The sequence below is a fragment of the Cibotium barometz genome, chromosome 40, assembly GCF_041138505.1.
Source record: "Cibotium barometz isolate CiBa-2024 chromosome 40, ASM4113850v1, whole genome shotgun sequence".
NCBI lineage: Eukaryota > Viridiplantae > Streptophyta > Polypodiopsida > Cyatheales > Cibotiaceae > Cibotium > Cibotium barometz.
The window spans coordinates 3,225,360-3,246,026 of record NC_141085.1 but is presented as its reverse complement, the minus strand read 5'-3'; the positions used below and the strand labels follow the sequence as shown (position 1 = coordinate 3,246,026).

Here is a 20,667-nt window from a genome sequence, read left to right as displayed (position 1 = left end):
ACGTAGTTATTAGTGGATCATTAGAAATGGATGGTTAGAGGTTTATAATACACACGCTGTTACCAGTTGTAGGAGAAGGTACATTATGGGAAAATGTGGCGGAACATACGAAGCTGGCCAACCCCCACTTAGCGAACCTACTCGAGATCAGAATTGTTACATTCATGATTAGCTACTATTTTCGTAGGTGGCGCAAGGCAAATCTTGTTCGCACAAGAGGGGGTTATATCGCCATCATAACAGATGATACCAATCCCCACATGAGGATTTCAGTATACATCCAGAGTGGCATAAGGAGTATTCGACAATTCCTGAGTATAGTCAGCAATACCAGTGCTCACCACCACCAACCCAAAGGGTTGATTCGCTATACATGCCTATTAAGTGAAGGCTCACCCCACTGCAGTTCCATGATGCCAAGCAAAGGGACTCTCATGTGTGCTATAATTTCTCGCAATTTGTACCAGCAACATTTTCAGATATAGCACAACAAAGGCAACAAATGCTGACCTGGATACGAGCGTGGTGCCGTATTCAAGATCCCGCTATCGTGTGGCAATACAATAGTCACATTCCTGAAGTTGATCGTTTTGCTTCTCGATCAACCAAAAGAGCAATATGATGGCTTTGATGCAGAGCAACTCCTCTTCGACATGAACACAGGGCCAAATGAAGAGGCATGATGTTGTACTATCATCACCTTAGGTGTCTTCCAAGCTACATGCATATCACCTTTGAAGATATGGTCGACACAGGGTTCTGGACATCTCACTCAGCATTTAGAATAACCTTAAAAAAGATTCAATCGTGCTGCAACTTCTACAACCGCGCAGCTTCTACAAATATGAGTTCGGCGACCAGGTCTTTCGACCTTGGTAATAGGTTCTGAGGACAGAACTTACATCAGGTAGTAGTAGGAGGAAATGTTAATCCCATTTTTGGATTAACAAATATGCTCCTCCATTTGAGGACATTAATAAGTGTCAAGAAAAGGCACTAAAAAAGTTGTACATTATGAGATATTGGCCACCCAATGCCTTAGTTAGTAAGTTTTGAGCGCCCAAGTATGAATAAGTTTTGAGCGCCCAAGTATGAATAAGAGCTAGTTGTATGTAAGGCTTTTCTCATAATGGAAAGACACAATTTTCCTTTGTGTTATGAGAGCTCTTGTACTTTGTCGAGAGAGTTGTCGAGAGAGAGAAAGAGAGAGAGAGAGTGTGTGTGTGTGTTCCCTAGTACATGTGCCTCTTTCATGTATGCATGTGTATGAGGAAGTGAGAGGTGGTTGCCTTGCATACGTGGTGTGAGCGACTTCGCGGTGACAGCATGGAGGTGATGTTCGGAGGAGTGGAGCTTTCAAAGTTAGCTTGGAGAGCCTCAAGAAACACGAGTTCGAAGCATTGGTAAGTACCCAATGATTGTTATGTCTATTGCTTCTCCCATTGGTGTTTGTGTGAAGTTCCTTCTTGGGAGGTGTGGTAGCCCATAACACTCCTGAGGACAATTATACCTACTGCAACCAAAGTTCTAAAAGGTACCCCTTGAGTAACACTTGGATATCGCGGTGATAATTTGATTCTTCAAGCTTATCATCAACTTGAATATCGAGTTCCGCATTGGATTTTGTAACTTGAATAGAGAGAGGCAAGGCCTACCTTTCGACATCAACAAAAGGCCCACCTCAAAGCAACTGTTCAACTGCTACGAACAAGTCTAGTGGCTACAGTGGCTGCAAAGGCTACGTCACCCCAACAATGGTCCAGGGGGCTGCAAGGGTGACACCCCATCACATTCAAGGATATATTTGAGGCCGACTTTTGGCTCTTCTACAAGTCTTTCCAAAGGATGACACAACACATCAACTGCATTACAACTTTGTCACCTCACTTCTTCCTCTACTACCAATAGCTCCCTATCGTACCTCTTGATTTCGAGGACGAAATCTAGATTAGTGAAGGAGGTATGTTAACCACATGGTTAACATGACTCTTGACGCGCGGTTGTGTCACTTTTGTACTCATCTTTTGTAATCGCACTAAGTGCTTAAATATATGTGCCAAGAGCCTATGACGTGTATTGCCGGCTAAGATGGTTTTCATATATACATAGAGCCTAGGATAACTTCACTAGCTTTTTGGGCCGCTTGGACATTCCATGGGCAGCCAAATATTGCAAATATATATGCAGCCATGGATAGTAGTCGTTTTTACAAATGACAAAAGGGACAATCCCATTCATAATTGAGTCTTCTTGCTCTTGTGTTTAGTAGCTTGTGTGATTTCTCTCTTCCTCTTATGTATGCAAGCGGATTGTGGGTGGGTGTTTGATGTTGTTGCTTGATGTTTGCGCTCTCTCTCTCTCTCTCTCTTTGTAGCTAGCTTCTCCTCCATCTTGCAGGCACTATCGGCATTAAGGTCAAGGTGAGCTTTTCCGTATCTCCTTCCCTCTTTGTTCCCCACCCACACTTGCAAGGCACCACTGGAGTGACACCTTTGATGATGCAAGTGAGGTGACTTAGCTTCCCTACAAGAGGGTTGTCACATTTGACGACCAGAGTCAAGCCCTATATTGGCCCTTGCATTCTTCCCTTCCTCTCTTTGTGCAAGGCTCTCTTTGTGAATACCAACAAAAGGCCTTCTTGATGCACACCTTATGGTGGTGGTGGTGGGGGGTTGTCGAGTATTGAGCCCACACGACCAAGTTCCCAAGCCGGAGCTTCGCCACTAGGCTACTCCCCTGCCCCTTAACTTCATGCTCTTATAAAAGAGGCTCATCTCCACTTAATTAATGTATGCATGATGGGGAATAGCAGAGACTTGAGCTAAGATGCATTAGTGGCTCAAAGCACAAAAACACCTGATACAAGCATCTAGGCCAAACATGCAAGTGAGCAGCTTGACAATAATCATATAATATCCCATAAACAAAGTTAACTGTGGCTAAAAAGATGAAAGCTCTATTTGCTTCCATGAGCCTCTGAAAGCTGCTGACGGGGCTAAAACTCAGCTAAAAGGACCAATTAGACGGATTGGGCATGATACCCAAGGTGAACTGACTTTACAGATCCTTAACATTGAGCATGGGTTTCAAGTAAAAACTTGAGAAATGCAGGAAACCCTTCTTGCATGCTGGAAGTTCCATGAAGTTTACTAAGCAATTCTTTATTACAAATTCAACACAAGAGCTCAGGCACTGCTGCTGTTCATTCGAAAACCTGCAATGGAGATTCGTTTTCCAGCTATGCACAGACATTGATAAAAAAACATGTTCGTAAGGTAGCAGTGAAATAAAATCATTTCCAGGTGGTTGTCGGATTTTCAAAGCATGAATAGCAGCACAGAACCAATAAAGAGCCTCCACAGGATACATCTTAAGGTGCATGCAAGAGGTATACAATATCACAACTCGCATGAATAGCAGAGAAAACCAATGAACAGCCTCCACAAGAGACATCTGAAAGTGCACACAAGATGTATACAATATCACCTCCCTTGATAACATCCATGAAGCCCAACAAGAATTGAAGAAAATCTTACCTAAGATAACTAGCCACATCATTGATACAGCACATGTCACCGAGAAAGCACATTAAAGTTCTCAAGCATAAACCCTCGGCTTTAACACGAGCCATTCCACATGATGACCTGTGCACAGAAAGACTTTATTCTTCAACTGCTCATATGGACAGCACGCACATGCTATGTTGTGTGCAACCCCCACCACACAACCTCGCATTGTGCAGTCAAATTCAAGGAAACCAACTCATCTCATCTCTGCACTGCTTTTCTCTTTCTGCTTTTCCCTGTCCTATTTTGAAGTTTGGCTATCTCAAGTTCCATGTCTGTATGGACTTCCATCTTTGCAAGCTCGATCCTGGCATAAACATCAGAAAAGCCAACAATTGCATCAGCCAAAGCCTGCACTGGATGGGGATGGACTTGCCTTGTTTTCTTTTCAAGCACTTTAAAAATTGTCTCAGAAAATTGTTCCATCTTTTTCTGACAACTGTCATAAAAAGGATCCCGGCTTCCTTTTTTACTGTGACTAGGCATAACTGAGTCATCACCCGACAACTCATCATTGGAGACATCTAGTGCCATTTTTTCCTTTTTTTGAGAAGAGCCCCCTTGTTCACTCTCACTGTTTGCTGTTGGAGAATCTCTTGTGGAAAGGGACTCTTCACACTTCTCAGAAGAGCTGTCAGGGTGTTCCTCCTCATCGGCGGCGGCCGGAGAAGCACTGCGCCCAACATCAAGAAGGGTTACCAGTTTGGCTTGCTTGGGAGCTGCTCTGGCTGTTTTTGGTACAGATGTGATGATTTCATCAAGTTTTTCAAAGAAAGGCCACGTGCTGGACATAGCCCTGGCACCACCGAGCCGTGTTTTCTCTGTTTTGTACCTTTTCTTCAAACTATCAATCTTATCCCTGCATTGCTTCACTGTTTTTGGGCGCTTCTGCACCTCACAAAGGGAGTTCACACTCTGGACCACGTCTTCCCAATCTGTGTTTCTAAGTAACCCTCTCCCAAGGGCATACTTCTCCCCATATTTGTCTAGCAGGCAGGAAACCGCATCAGGGGTCCATTCACATGTGCTGTTAGACTTTGACTTCCGCCCACCATCATCATCACTTCCCATGATGTGCAAGGGCAATCAAGACCCCCCCTGCTGAACTAACCTTTGGGTACCTTGTTCTAAGTACGATGAGGGACTGTGTGCAGCTGGTCTGCACATAAATTGAGCCTTGGTCTGCACACACAAGCAAAGTTCGTGCTGCACTTGATGGTAGACCTGGGGGTCTGCAGAGTCTCTCAAACTGAGACTAGGTTTCAAATTGACAACATTTAAACATGATAATCCACCCCAAAACAAAAACAAACGTAAATATTCTACCCAAAAGAAAAAGGATTTGAACATTTTTACATATACGTGTGTGTCGGCAAGGTTCCTCGTGTGCAGAATTCGGTCACTTACCTGGACCAGGAGAGAGAGCGTTTAGATCGTCTCTGGCCATTCTTCTTCTTCTTTCAAGAGGGCGCCCACAAAAGAGAAGAAGAGCAGGCTCCAGTTAAGAAAGTTTTTTTTTTTTTTTTTTGTTCGGTCAAACACATTGTCACTCATGGTCAAATAATAATATATTGGCACCAAAATGTTTTTTTGCATTTCTATTAAATATATTCTATGAGATTTTCAAGAATAAGAGTGTTTTTCTAAGGTTCCATTTTAGTATGTCTTGAAAAGTCAACGAAATGATGACCCTCCATAGCTTGCTATTTGCATGGATTCACCCTCTCATGTCCTCTCTATCTAAGGCAAGGAAATGATGACCCCCCATATGCTTTCTATTTCCATGCACTCCATACGCTTTCTATTTAAGGTCTCACAATTCTCTATAAAAGGCCATAAACGGCTCATTTACGAGTATAGGGAGGGAGAGAGAAGGAGGAGAGGGAAGGGGTGGCCATGGGGAACTTGTTAGTGGCATTTAATTAATACAATACAAATATTTATCAGAAAATAAGCACACCAAACAAAAAAAAAGGTGGCATGATTCAATGTGTGATAGGTTCAACAAAACAAATAGTAGAGTCCTTTAAGAGGAATCTTTGTTTCCAACCATCCACTTAAAAGTCCTAATTTCCCATCAATAAGAGCTTGTCACCATACATGCTCAGTTGAATCCATATGCTTCATGCAAAAGAACATTGAGGTTCATATCATCACGTGTGAGGAGCACATTTTGCCTATTGATAAAGTGGAACAAGTATGCAAAGTTGTAGATCACACTATGAGAATAAGTGTCTAGTAAAGACACAACCATGAAGTCAGTATAGGCACATTGGCTAAGTTGAAATAAATGAAAGAAGCATCACCAATCTTAACTAGATACACTTCATAAATGCAAGAGCATTGATCTAGCCCATTCAACCATGCAAGAATTAGCTCCAATAAGAGGAAAAAGGAAGAACCAATATGTAAATAATTTGGAAAAAAAGTAGTGGTTTTAGTCCTTAAGCCACTGACAACATGTATCTGGGGAAACTTGAGTATCTTTGGGACAACCCATAATCAACCCCTAGACATATTATTATGATAGATGCTAGTTGGGAATACATTGAAATTTGGGGCTATTTCACTATATCATTAAGGGGATAAACACGGAATGTGAGTTCTAGGTTAAGAGCATAAGGAAATCACCATCTTGGGTGGCCTTTAGATAAGTAGTTCTTAGTACTCTATTTGTTGGAATTAGGGCTAGGGTTGCAACAATGCCCACACGCAAGATAGAGAAGCTTGAGAGCACACAAATTCACTAGATTAGAATGAACAAATGTGTGCCAGATAAAAAAGATAAGTACACACCCCAAAATGAGTAGATAAGAGGGTGTACATATGCACAGGGAAAAAAAACCTCCTAGTGAGGGAAAAAAAGCCCCGGTGGTCCTAAGTGTGTTCACACACATCACTACCATATAATGCTACAAATACTCCCTAGAGTAATGATGTGAACATGTACAGGGTATGGTCGATCAATCCTGAAAAGGTAGTAAGCCCAAAGCTTTACGAAAAGCTTTGAACTTTTCACTAGGAATAGCCTTCGTGAGTGAATAAATCTGCCATGTTGTCATGTGTAGGCACATAGACCAAGCTGATCTCTGCTGCAAGCAGAGAGTCTTTCCCTGATATAGTGGTAATGCACCTCAATGTGCTTAGTGCGAGCATGAAACACTGGGTTCCTCACAATTGCTAATGCGCTCTAGCTCTGTCAGTGAAAATCGTAGTGCAAGACGACTATCCAACACCCAAATCAGCCATAAGATGTTTGAGCCACACACACTCAACTGTGGCTGTAAAAGCTGCCCTGTACTCAGCTTCACAGTAGCTGGAAGTGGCCACTGTAGGCTGCTTCTTATTGAGCCATGATATACATGAATCACCAAGGCAAAGCAAAACCCACTAGTGGACACTCATGTGTCATAACATCCAGCCCAATCTGAATCACTGAAAGCATGCAGCTATGATTCACCCCCCTTTGGATAAAATAATCCAAAATATTGAGTGCCATGTAAATAGCAAAAAATTTGCTTAACAGCCTGCCAATGCTTCGCACCTGGGCTATGCATAAATCTTCTCAATTGTGAGACCGCATATTGTATATCTGGCCTCGTGTTGCACACATAAAGAAGGGATCCAACAGCCTGTTGATACAAACTAGCATCAAAAGAGTCTCCTGCATCTTGAAGACTAAGACGAGTACCTGTCTCCATAGGTGTAGCCATAGGTTTACAGTCTTCAAGATTAAACCTCTTCAATAGCTTCTGTATATATTTAGAGTGCAGCATAACAATGCCATCATTGCGCTGCATAAACTGAATCCCCAAATAGTAATGCAAGGGCCCCAAATCAAACATCTCAAACGATGACTGTAAATCAGCCTTAAAGGCTGAAATTTGATCTATATCGGGTCCCATGAGAGCAGCCATGAGAGCAGCCATCAACGTATAGAACGATGACCAAAAATGTGTCCTTACTCCTCTTCACATAGAGGGTATTCTCTATTGGATTGTTGCAAAAATCATTTGTAACCAAGTATGCATGAATCTTCTCATACCATGCTCTAGCAGCCTGCTTAAGGCCATAAAGAGCCTTTTTCAACCTGCATACTTTAGACTCTTCTCCTTTCATAAAACAAAACTAGGAGGTTGCGATATATACACCTCCTCATGTAAATCACCATTCAAGAATGTAGTCTTAATGTCCAACTGATGTACATTCCACTCATAATGTGCTGCCAAAGCAATGAGATGCCTAATGGTTCTCATCATAATCAATGCCCTTTGATAGGCATACCCCTTTGCAACAAGTATGGCCTTGTAGCGATCAATGCTATCATCTGCTTTGTGTTTTAACTTGTAAACCTACTTAGTACCAATGGCCTTCTTGCCATGAGGTAGATCTATCAAATACTAGGTGTCATTCTTGAGTATAGAGTTATACTCATCCTGCATAGCATGCATCCAATAATCATCATCCTGTGATTCCTCAAAGGAAACAGGTTCCTCCTCATTACATAAAGTAGAAATGAAAACATGATCCACATGAGAATAATTTGCATGATGAGAACCTGCACAAGTTCTGCTAGGTAAAGGAGCTGCTAACTTGCTATCCCTCAATATCTGCCCAAGCCATTTTGGCATATGCCTAGATTCTTCTATGGCTGCTCTCTCCTCATCCATTGCATCCTCAATAAGGCTAATTTGCAGGCTAATTTTGCACCTGCAAAGGCTGAATTTCAGCACTTGGTTGAGCATTCAATTGCTCTACATATGGCTACCCTCCATTAAACAAAGGTAGGAGTGAATCAAACATGTCCTATGAGCATACATTCTGCTGTTTTTTGCATGAAAGCATGGGATGAACTGAGTTTTCGACAAAAACAATATCTCTACTTACCAAAATCTACTTTGAGGCTAGATGGTAGAGTCTATATCCCTTGCTTTTTGAATTGTATCCCACAAACATGCATTTAACTGCCTTATCATCAAGCTTACTGCGTTGTTGTTCAGGCACAAGAGCATAAGAAAGCAAGACAACCAAAAACACGCAAATGAGCCACAGAAGGCTTCTTGCCATGCCAAGCTTCATAAGGAATTTTAGACTGCAAAACCTTGGTAGGGCATTCGTTCCAACACATAGTTTGTGCACATAATTGCCTCTAACCAAAAACCATGAGGTAAATCTTGGGCTTTTACCATACAATGTGCCATCTCCATGAGAGACCCATTCTTCCTCTAGTTGAATTTTCAGCAATGTGATGGGCTATGGTGGATCAAATGCAAAATCAACATGAGTAGCAAGCAATTAGAAAGTGATTAAAGTAAGATTAGTGCACAATTAATCTAATAGCATAATGTAGGCATGGATACTCAAAAATCAGCAAATTCTCATTAGGCCAATGCCTTTTTGTGCCACCTCCCCTACATTTGGGAGGGCACCTTTTCCTAGAATCTTTCCACACCCTATATTCACTCATGCTACCCCTTGATTCTCTCATCCAGTAGATTCTTCTCACCTTTTCACTGCTACCCACTCAATCACGGACTCCCTTTTACAATCTCTAGCTAAGGGCTTGTTCCCGCACACACCCATTCACTTGCATATTTCAACACCTCCCGTCAAGTGAATAATTCTATCACACCTGGACACTATACCAAGTTTCCCTCTTACTTGGTAGCCCGCGACCAGTGCCTCAAGTCCCTAACTCATAGTCCTTGACACCCTCTCTCTATTTGTCCAAGGCTACTGCAAGTGCCCGTAACTTTGACTAAAGTGTCCGTAACTTTGACTAAAGTGCTCACACATACATCTACCACATGGCCTACATCATCGATGGCTCAGAGGTGGTTTTACTCTATTGGGGTAGGTTACATTGGGTTGTGGGGTTTCTCTCTTTCTCTCTCAGAGAAGATATTCTGACTCCTCTACCTTAGGAGTCTTCATGAAGTTTGCTGATGTCGATCCTTCTTCATTTGGTTTGCTGTAGCAGTCTCTAGCCATGTATCCTAGCTTCCCACAGTTGTGAAGGTCCTTCCTCCTCCCATGCCTCTTCCTCGTGCGAGACCTCCTTGGGTGTAGAGTGCTTTCTCCTCTCTAGTTGTTGGGTCCAATCCTTTCTTCTATTTGACCTTGTTCTCTTTCTCTAGTAGAGCTCCTATCTCATGCAACTTCAAATCTGGTACATTCTTTAAGGTTGCCACAATGTTCCCAACCTCTCCCTTGTCCACACTCTTTAGAAGCACTACTAGTGCCTCATCATCTTCTACTTTCTTTCCAATGGCTACAAGATGTTGTTTGATGCTTTTGTATTTGTTCAACTGTGTGGCTAGAGGTTCACTTTCCTTCATGTCAAGTTTGTAAAATTGCATTAGTAGATTTATCTTTGAATTCTTTGCTTGAACACCAAGTCCTTTAACAAGATATGAGGAACCATTTGCACATGTGACGATTCCTGCACTTGGGACAAATTCCAGAGATAAGAACAATTTTTTTTGTGAAGTAATGTGCTTACTAACATCACTATCAAAGTACCAAGCATCCGATTCTGCCACTAACATGCATACATCATGAACAGAAGGGTCATAACTGCAATGTACAGTCCATGCCCAATCATCTTGAGAAAAACTTGCAGATTCCTTCTTCTCTGCACTTGGTGCAGATGCATCAACCACATCCATGCCCGATTCTTTCTTTTTCTCCTTCTCTAGCCTTTTCTGGCACTCATTTATGTAGTGCACTGGTTTCTTATAATAGTGACACTTTCCCTTCTTTTTAGGCTTATCACTTTCTTTCTCTGCATCCTTACGTGAGGATTTTGTTTTTTGCTTATAGCCACCATGCAAAGAAGCTTTACCTTTGCCTTTTGATTGGCAACAAAAGCTTGGTCACCAACTCGCATAACAGATCTGTTTTGCCTAGACTGCTCTTCTTACAAGAGTACTGAAACCAGCTCATCAAATGTAAGGGCATTTGGATTTCCCTTCATCATGAGTCTAAGGGCATTTGGATTTCCCTTCATCATGAGTCTAAGGGTAGAGGCAAAATTTTGATAAGAATCCATCATGCACCAATTTTCCCGCACGTAGCTACATGAATGTGTGGAACAATAGTGTTGGACCCCCTGTGAATAGTCTTTTTTTGTGTTTTTTTTGGGAATGGTACGGCCTTATGCTATCAAGATGGTATGGGCATATGCTTTGTTGAGGACACGGGCATACACTTCAGAAGTAGCAGGCGTGACAGAGATGACACAGGCATACGCTTCTCGGAAGACACAGACGTGGCTACGAGAAGGAACAGGCGTGCACTTGTGAAAGATGAAGGTACGGGTGTACGCTTTAGAAGGTACGAGTGTGGCAAAGCTACCAACGGATGTGGTAGAGCAGATGGTACGGGTGTGGCAAAGATGACACGGGCGTATGCTTCTATGGCAAGAAAGAAGAAATGGGCATGGCAAAGTTGCAACGGGTGTGGCTTCAGAGAAGGAACAGACGTGCGCTTCAGATGGTATGGGCATACGATCTAAATAGTACGGGCATTCACTTCCAGTTTTCAAAGATTTTAAGGGTGTAGGTTCTGACAGCCACCTACAAATATTTTCTGACAGTGCAATTGTACCCCTTCTTTAATGCAATTTATGTTTAATTAATGTAATTTATTCCCTTTCAAATGCCCTCTGCCAAATTAAAGGCTAGAGATATCAAAAGATATGTACAAGATAATGGAACAGGTATGGCAAACTTGCTAAGACTGTGGCACTGAGAATGGAACGTACGCTTCTCAGAAACTCATCTAGAGTGCAAATTTTGCCTACTCTCCTCCTCTAATTTTTGTTGATTCAGGTGTTTCTCAATTGTTTTTTTGAGTTTTTGTTTTTATGGGGGGCTAGAGCTAGTCCCTAGCTACCTAATTTTACCTAGAATGCATAAGGAAACCTAATTAATTGAGATTAATTAGATGATTAAGCTATTTCTTCAAACTTAACAAAAGTTAAACAAAAACCAGAAATTGTTTGAATCTCAAGAACAAAAATCAAGCACCTACTTGTGTCTCCTGCATTTAATGAAGACGTCGATGCTCCAATGCTCCATTGATTTCTATAGCTCAGTAAACAAAATTAACAAACAAGCAACAAGCTCATACAACATGCAACAACCGGTGGATTTGCACTCTAACCGAGCAAAGTGAAGACTCTAGATCTCTATTTGCCTCCATCTAAGGCAAAGAGATCTATCCCATCACCCCACTGGCAACAAATATATAGCATTTTGGTGTAACAATGGAGTGAGGATATATCCACATTCGAAAGTTACAATTATGGCTCTAAGGCAAGACCCAATGACACATGCTTCGGCAAGGCTAAGGTAAAATTTTCCGATGATGTGATTTTCTCATATTACTATGTGTGTACTTCAGATCCTATCATCATCATCATCACGATCATGATTCTTCGTGAAAAATGGGGTCATAGGCGTCCTTTGAATAAATCACAAACAAAAACTTTTCCAATGATATGATTTGCTCAGATTGCTATGTGTGGGACTCCTTGATTGTTGGAATTAGGATTGCAGGAAAGCACACAAAGCTTGGAGAAGAAGAAGCAAGAATGCACACAACACAAAGTGTATTAGATTGTGTCAATGTACAAAAGATAAGTTAGCCCTAGAGTGATGGGCGTATATACAAGCCGGGGAAAAAAACCTCCTAAAGAGGGAAAAAGTGCCCCGACGGTCCTAAGTGTGTTCACACACATCACTGCCTATATATATATGGCAACAAATCCCCCCTGGGAGTGATAGTGTGAACGAGAGCTGGCACTCATGTATAGGGGAGTGCCATGCCCGAAGTAGATCAGTCCACAAAGGGGAGCAAGCCCAAAGCTTTGCGAAAAGCTTCGAACTTCTCACGAGGAAGCGCCTTTGTGAAAAGATCGGCGAGGTTGTCCTGTGTTGGCACATAGGCCAAGCTGATCTCTCCTGCTGAGAGTCTCTCCCTGACATAGTGATAATGCACCTCAATGTGCTTTGTGCGAGCATGAAAAACTGGGTTTCTCGCAACTGCCAATGCGCTCTGACTGTCAATGAAGATAGAGGTGGCAGACTCCTGTCCAACACCCAAGTCAGCCATAAGCCGTCTGAGCCACACACACTCAACCGTAGCTGTGAAAGCTGCCCTGTACTCAGCTTTACAACTAGAAGTGGCCACAGTAGGTTGCTTCTTGCTCAACCAAGATATGCATGAGCTACCGAGCATGAAACAAAAACCACTTGTGGACACTCTTGTGTCATAGCAACCAGCCCAATCTGAGTCCGAAAAAGCATGTAAATCTGGCGGCAATGATCCCCCCTTGGGATAAAAAACCCAAGATGTATGGTGCCACTCAAGTAGCGAAAGATGCGTTTAACTGCCTTCCAATGCTGAGACCCTGGGCTATGCATAAACCTGCTCACCTGTGAGACTGCAACTGAATGTCTGGCCTCGTAATGCATACATAAATGAGGCAACCAACAGCTGTCTGATAGAGTGTGACATTAAAGTGATCTCCAGCATCATGAAGACTCAACTTCAAACCTGTCTCCATTGGAGTAGCAATAGGCTTGCAGTCTTCAAGGCCAAATCTCTGCAACAATGTCTCAATATACTTTGTCTGACACAAAGCAATACCTCCATCACACTGCTTAAATTGTATCCCCAAATAATGATGCAAATGCCCCAAATCTGACATCTCAAAAGAGGCATTCAAATCAGCCTTAAAATCAGCAATATGACTCTCATTTGGTCCTGTGAGCAGCATGTCATCGACATAGAGAGCAATGATTAGATGTACATCATCCACATGTTTAACATACAAAGTGCTTTCTGTTGGACTATTCTGAAAACCATGTGCAGTCAAATATGCATGTATCTTTTCATACCAAGCTCGTGGAGCTTGCTTTAAACCATATAAAGCCTTTTTCAACTTGCACACTTTGTTTTCCTGCCCTCTTTGAACAAAACCATGAGGCTGCGATACATACACCTCCTCATGCAAATCTCCATTCAAGAACGCAGTCTTTATGTCCAACTGATGTACATTCCAACCATTATGAGCTGCCAATGCACAAATGCTACGAATGGTAGTCATACGACAAGTGGGAGCAAAGGTCTCATCAAAATCAATGCCCTTTTCTTGAGCATAACCCTTTGCAACAAGTCTAGCCTTATAGCGATCAACACTGCCATCTGGCTTTCGTTTCAATTTAAAAACCCACTTACATCCAATGGCCTTTTTACCAATAGGCAAATCACACAAAGACCATGTACCATTCTTCATTATAGCATCATATTCACTTTGCATTGCAGCCAACCAATTTTCTGATTTTTGTGCCTCATCAAATGAAAGAGGTTCTTCCTCTTCACACATACTAGACACAGCCAAAGCATAACAATCTGATGCATAAGAGGCATGCTGAAAACCTAAACGAGTACGACTAGTCATAGGTGCATCAATCTTACTATCACGCAAGGTTTGCACCAGCCATTTAGGCATACCTCTAGCCTGCTCATTTTCAGCCCTATCCTCATGAATTACATCCTGTAAATCTGCATCAGAAATAGGCTGATCTATGATGTCGTTTGAAATCTGCATAGGCTGAATATTTACCTCATTAGGACTTACATTTGAATTCCCACCTGTAAAGAGAGGCAACAACGTATCAAATACATCCCGTGAGCTCGCACTTGTCTCTTTGGTACATGATAACAAGGGCTGCACAGCATTTTCCACAAAAACAACATCTCGACTAATCAAGATACGCTTTGACTACGGATGATACAATCTGTAACCCTTGCTTTCAGCACTGTAACCAACAAAAATGCATTTGACAGTCTTATCATCCAATTTTCTGCGCTGTTGCATAGGCACTAAAGCATAGGCCAAGCAACCAAAGACACGCAAGTGACCAATAGAAGGCTTCCTGCCATGCCAAGCTTCGTATGGAGTAATAGACTGCAAGGCCTTAGTGGGACACTGTTGAGTACATATGCAGCATACATGATAGCCTCAAGCCAAAACGCATGTGGCAAAGCTTGGCTCTTGACCATACATCGTGCCATCTCCATAAGTGACCTGTTTTTCCTCTGAGCAACACCATTTTGCTGAGGGGTATACGGCACTGTACATTGGTGTTTTATCCCACGACTAGCCAAAAATGCATCAAACTCTTTAGACATGTACTCCCCCCCCCCCATCAGAACGGAGGGTGCCCACAGTACAATTGGATACATTTTCAACCATAAGCATAAACTGTTTGAAGCACAAACACTTCGGACTTTGCCTTCAATGGATATACCCATGCATGCCTTGAGTAATCATCAATGAAAGTCACGAAGTACAAGTGTTTACCAAATAACGGAGTTTGCATAGGCCACATACATCACTATGTACAAGCTGTAATTTGCGAGTGGCCCGCACAGAACCATCCTTTGGAAACGCAGAACGCTGCATTTTGCCCAAAATACAGCCTTCACAAACATGTTTCAATGGTGCCTCAAGAGGGGGCAATGAAGCAACCATATCAAATTTCTGCAAACGCAGCAAACTAGCAAAGTTCAGATGACCAAAACGAGCATGCCATAGTTTTGCATCTGAAATTGCCTTTTCATCAGAAACTGCATTTGCTGAATCTTCCACACACTTGTCATAAGAATTGAGTCTATACAGCCCATGAAACAAGGTGCCAGATACAATAATTGTATCACCAGAAGTCAAATCATGAACAGTACATCTGTCATCCACAAATTTGACTACAAGTCCAAGTCTAGCAAGCGCAGAGACAGACAATAGATTCTTCTTTATCCCTGGCACATACAAAGCATCTGAAAGTGTGAAAGCGCTGCCATTTGCAGCAGCAAGCATAATTTTACCAATGCCCTTCACTGGGTAAGAAGCATTATTGGCACATGTGACAGTATTCCCATTAGGGACAGCCTCAAGAGAAGTGAACATATCACGATGCGAGGTAATGTGCTTTGTAGCACCACTGTCAAAATACCATACATGAGAGTCAACACAAACTGTCAAACATGCATCATGTACAGATGGGTCATACTGGCAATACACGCTAAACGCTCATTCTGTATCCTGCACAACATTTGCAGAATCTGCATTTGTAGAAGCATCCGCTATTGTGGCTGCATTTGACTCTTTCTTCTTTGCCTCTTTAGCCTTTAGCTTAGGGCAATTCTTAATGACATGATCATTTGCCTTACAATAGTTGCACCTGGTCTTTTTCTTGCCTTTATCAAGAGCCTTCTCAGACTTATTGTTGCTACCTGTGGAAGGAGAAGAAGTTGCAGACCTACTAATAGGAGAAGAAACAATGGAAGGGGTTGCCTTACCACTTCTTCTCTGCTCTGCTGCTGAGCAGCAATAAATGCTTGATCAACTGTACGCTGCCTGGCCCTGTTTTGCCTGGACTGCGCTTCTTGCAAGAGCTTGTTGACTAAAGTATCATACTTGATAGCATCAGGTCTGTCCTCATCATTAAGAAGTCTCCACGTGGAAGCAAAAGTCTGATATGTCTCAGGTAGAGCATCAAGAACAATCTGCACGAGAATGATCAGGAATAATCTCACCTGCAGAAATCAACTGTTCTTTGAGATCTTTAATCTCAGCAAGAAAAACATTCATGTCATCATCTTCTTGCATAATCTTCAATTCTAGCTCTTTACGCAGGTAAGCGATTTTTACCTCGTTACGACCTGCATACAAACCAGCTAGAATATCCCAAGCCTGTTTTGTTGTTTTAGCTGAACGAATATGTGGGGTGATGTTACGTTTGACAGAAAGTGCAATCAAGGCATGAGCCTGCGCATCTTTACCATCCCAACGAGCTTGTTCAGCAGTGGGTAAAAGAGCAGCAACAGTAGAGCTGCTAGAACCTGCAACATCCTCAACAGATCCTACATCCACAGAACCTGGACGTACATCCGTACCCTGCACAATGTTCCACACTCCTTTTGCAACCAAAACATGCTGCATCATGTATGCCCAAAGTGGGTAGTTACTGTCTCCATCCAGTTTGTCTTCAGCAGACATGCGAAATACATCATTGCTGTTATCAGCCATGGCCACTGACTGAAACTGATGCAAAAGCTACCTGTAAAATGAAGCAAAGACTGAACAGAAGACAACTTGTGCTATGTAGCACGGTCCACAATAGAACACGTATGCCTGTTTTGCAGAAAACTGCACTGTCGAAATTTCTGCAGAAAATGACGAAAACACCTGTGCAGACCTTGAAATGTAAAAACGGAGCCCGAAACGACCTCAGATGCAAATTCTGAGAACGCCAAGCCTTACGGGCTATTTGCAGAGTATAGGGACCTGCAAGCGCTCGTGAAAACTCACCTCAATCAGAGAACGTGAGTCGGAGGGTGCTGGCGGCGTAGCCCTGGGAGCCGATGCCTGCTTTGATACAATTGTTGGAATTAGGATTGCAGGAAAGCACACAAAGCTTGGAGAAGAAGAAGCAAGAATGCACACAACACAAAGTGTATTAGATTGTGTCAATGTACAAAAGATAAGTTAGCCCTAGAGTGATGGGCGTATATACAAGCCGGGGGGGAAAAAACCTCCTAAAGAGGGAAAAAGTACCCCGGCGGTCCTAAGTGTGTTCACACACATCACTGCCTATATATATATGGCAACATTGATTATAGCTCTCAAAAACGTTTCCAATGATGTGATTTTCTCATAATTCTATGCGTGCTACTTCACATCCTATCATCACAATTCTTTAAAAATGGGGTCTTGAACATCGCCAAGAAGTCTTTTAGGGGTTCTTTGAACATCGACAAGAAGTCTTTAGAAAATTTGTGACCTTGATTATCAACAGTATGAAGCATTATGTCCTTACAAACTAGCACAAAGGATAATATTTTATGTAAGAAGAAAACTTGAAACATCAATTGGAGATTATTTTAGAACTCGACTTAATCCTGATCATGCAAGATAAGATGCAAGGTGAGCATCACATTACAATATTTAGTGTATTTATATTGCCTAATGTAAAGTTTTTTAGAAGAATGGTCCCCTTAGGCTCAGCAATCTCTCTCTCTCTCTCTCTCTCTCTCTCTCTCTCTCTCTCTCTCTCTCTCTCTCTCTCTACCTTACTACCACCCATCGTGGGGTAGAAATGGCTAGTGGGATTGCCCTTGGGATGACATGAACCCACCTGGGTTCAAGTCTCTCCGTCGATTAGTCTCTTTAGATCAATAAAGCCGACATTAAGCAGCTCCATCTCTCTCTCTCTCTCTCTCTCTCTCTCTCTCTCCCCCCTTGAAACTTGAAAGTTGGGAGTGATTAGAGTGGGTGGTAATGAATTAGGCTCAACATATTGGCATAATCTAAGTAGAGAAGAGTAATTAGTACTAATGATAAGATAATGGCCTAATCTAAGTAGAGAAGATAAGATAATGACATAATCTAAGTAGAGAAGAGTAATTAGCACTAATGATAAGATAATGATAATGTTAGAGAGTTGATCCAACAAACACAATTTCCATTAGATGGGGGGCCTTTAAACAGGATGAGATACATCATCATTAACCTATTGCTTAGCTCAATACTCACATAAACATGCTCTAATAATCTCCCTTGATTCTAGGTCTACCACCCCTTGATTTGAGGCTCATTCAAGGTTGATTGAAGACTTTTTTGCTTATCACATGCCCACTTGAAGTAGGCATCTTCTTCATGGGAATCTACTATGCCTTGTTAACACCTTTTAAGGTTTATAATGCTTCCTAACACTTACTAGTGTGATTTTTCATAATCTTAGCAACCCTTCATCTCTAAGGTATATACTCTCCCTCATTTCCAAGTACCCTTCATTACTTATTTTCTAACACTCTCCCTTAAGTGATGAATACCTATTATCATACAGCGGCTGCCTGATGCTGCCGCGGCCAGCCTACAGGCGGCCGGCCAACCACGACCAGACGACCAGCCACACGAAAAGAAGAAACAGAATTACTGTCTTTGATGTCTACTGTGTGGGGGGTGCGAAGACCAGCCCATCTGGTGTAGAGATGTTAGATTTGAAGTCGATGTGAAGAGTGGGGGGCGAAGATAAGCCCAGGCGGCCAGGCGCAGCCATGCAGCGGCGGCCAGCTAGGCCACGCAGCCACCACAACCGGCGGCCGGCCCAGCGGCTGGGGCAGCTTGCCCGGCGCTACCAACGGCCAACCCACAGGCAGCCACCAAAGCCAACACAGCCCGGCGGCGGCGGCCAGCCAAAATTTTTAAATATTTTTAATTTTTAATTTTTATTCTATTTTATTTTTTAAAAAAATAAAATAAAAAATCAAACGAACACCTCTCTCCCAGTAGTGGAGGGATAATCCCGGCAGTTGACGAGGGATAATCCAGGGTGTTTCAGGCACAGCTTCTCGAGGAAATTAATTTTTGTTATGAGTTGCAGGCACTTTTCTCTTGGATCGGAGCATCCCGGAGTAGCGACGCTTGTAGAGGCTCACAGCGCAACACAAATCGACAGTCGACGAGACAGTCGCAAGCGACCGTAAGGGGGGTGACTATTCTCTCTCCACCACTGCTTATTTTATTAGCGTTTTTGTAATTTTCGAGTTCTCGCATTTTTCTTTGTGCAAGAATTAAATATGTCTGCTAGGCGTAGTGTGTCCCCACCGTGTGTCCCACCGCCTTCTACTTCTCTAGGGTTTTCAGGTCTCTTGTCCTCGGTCGCGGGTTTGACCCCGACCGAATTGTCAGGCCGTATACGCCCAACCGTTGTCCGGTCCGGAGTGCGCTTGTCGATCACGCGTGATCCGTAGCGCCCTCCTAGTCTGTTGACCCCGCCTTAGGACCCAGCGAGCCCGCAGCGACCGCAATAGCAGATGATCCCTTTCTGGCCGATGAGCCAGATGACATGAACACCGACGTCGCCGAGGGGACCGAGGAGGACCTCTTGGAATATGACGATGATGATTATGACCTATTAGACCCTGCCGACGTCCTGACAGAGACGGAGCTCTCTAGTGGAATTTTTAAATATCTTAATGCAAAACTGAACAATATGGGTAAAGTCTAGGCTGACTTAGTCACGATGCTACAGAGCAGCATCTCCACAAGGTTAGATGCACTGATAGAGCCGCCTCGGCTAGTACGTCGACTCCTCGTGATAGACGAGCTCCTGCGGCACGGGTGAGCGTAGCCTCGCCAGTGGTGGTTGCACGAGTACAGGCCGATCCGCCTGCGGGGCCGTCCGTAGAGATAGCTTCGTCGTTATTAAAAGACTTAAAGCCGCCTAGTTTTGGTGGGCGAGGAGAAGGAGAGAAACAAGGTCTCGGTCAACATGTTTCTAGCGAAGTGGTCAGATTTGCACGCGTTGCGACAACAGCCTAGCCGGATACAGCCCGTAGAGGCCGGCAAAGCGTACAAGTGGTGGATGAGTTTGACAACTTGTCCTGCCACTTGGACGGAGTTTGAAACAATGTTTCGAAAAGAGTTTTTGCGTGTCAATGAGGCGGAGAGAAGTTGGGAGTTATGGGACAAGTGCTCGATGGAGAACAAATCCCTAACTCAGTACATCTCAGACTATAGGGAGATAGTACTCAAGCTAAAGGGGATCGATGCATTTTAGACATTGCGAGGCTTTAAAAGAGGCCTCAAAGATGATTACCTTGAGTACGTAGAGTCCTTACAGCCTAAAGACTTAGCGGAGGAAATTAAGTATGCGCAGATATTTGATGACATCAAGCGTCGTAGTGTGCGTGGTGGTTCGAGAGGGTAGTGAGAAGAGGAGGTCAGGACTTAAAAGAAAAGGGTTCCGCAGTGATAAGCAGGGGGATAGGATGGACCAGGAAGGATAGGGTGGTCATTGGTCTAAAAAATCGCGACCATCCAAGAAGAAAAGAGACAGCGAAATCCAAAAGAAAGAGCAGTATATTAAAGCGCGAAAGGAAAATCGCTGCTTTAATTGCAATGATGTAGGGCACATGAAGGCTGAGTGTCCAAAGCCTAAAGCCAACACGAGTGTGGCAACAAGCCCAAAAAAGATGGTAAATCCTCTAGGCAGTTGCATACAGTGCAGAAACTCCCTCTCAGTTT

At 43.0% G+C, this 20,667-nt stretch overlaps 1 protein-coding gene across 3 annotated transcripts; it reads right to left on the bottom strand.

Moving 5' to 3' along the window:
* Positions 1-1,407: 1,407 nt before the first annotated feature.
* LOC147615122 (uncharacterized) lies at positions 1,408-5,092 on the bottom strand. 3 transcript variants are annotated; one of them, XM_086779104.1, is made up of 2 exons: positions 4,974-5,092; positions 1,408-4,821 (listed from the first exon to the last, which is right to left on the bottom strand). In XM_086779104.1, exon 2 carries the CDS (start codon positions 4,635-4,637, stop codon positions 3,768-3,770), a length of 870 nt encoding a protein of 289 aa, XP_086635230.1. In that variant the 5' UTR covers positions 4,638-4,821; positions 4,974-5,092; the 3' UTR covers positions 1,408-3,767. The 3 variants fall into 3 exon arrangements, with proteins under 3 accessions (XP_086635230.1, XP_086635231.1, XP_086635232.1); XM_086779105.1 differs by having other exon boundaries at positions 1,408-4,815; positions 4,974-5,085; XM_086779106.1 differs by having other exon boundaries at positions 1,408-4,798; positions 4,974-5,039.
* Positions 5,093-20,667: the final 15,575 nt, after the last annotated feature.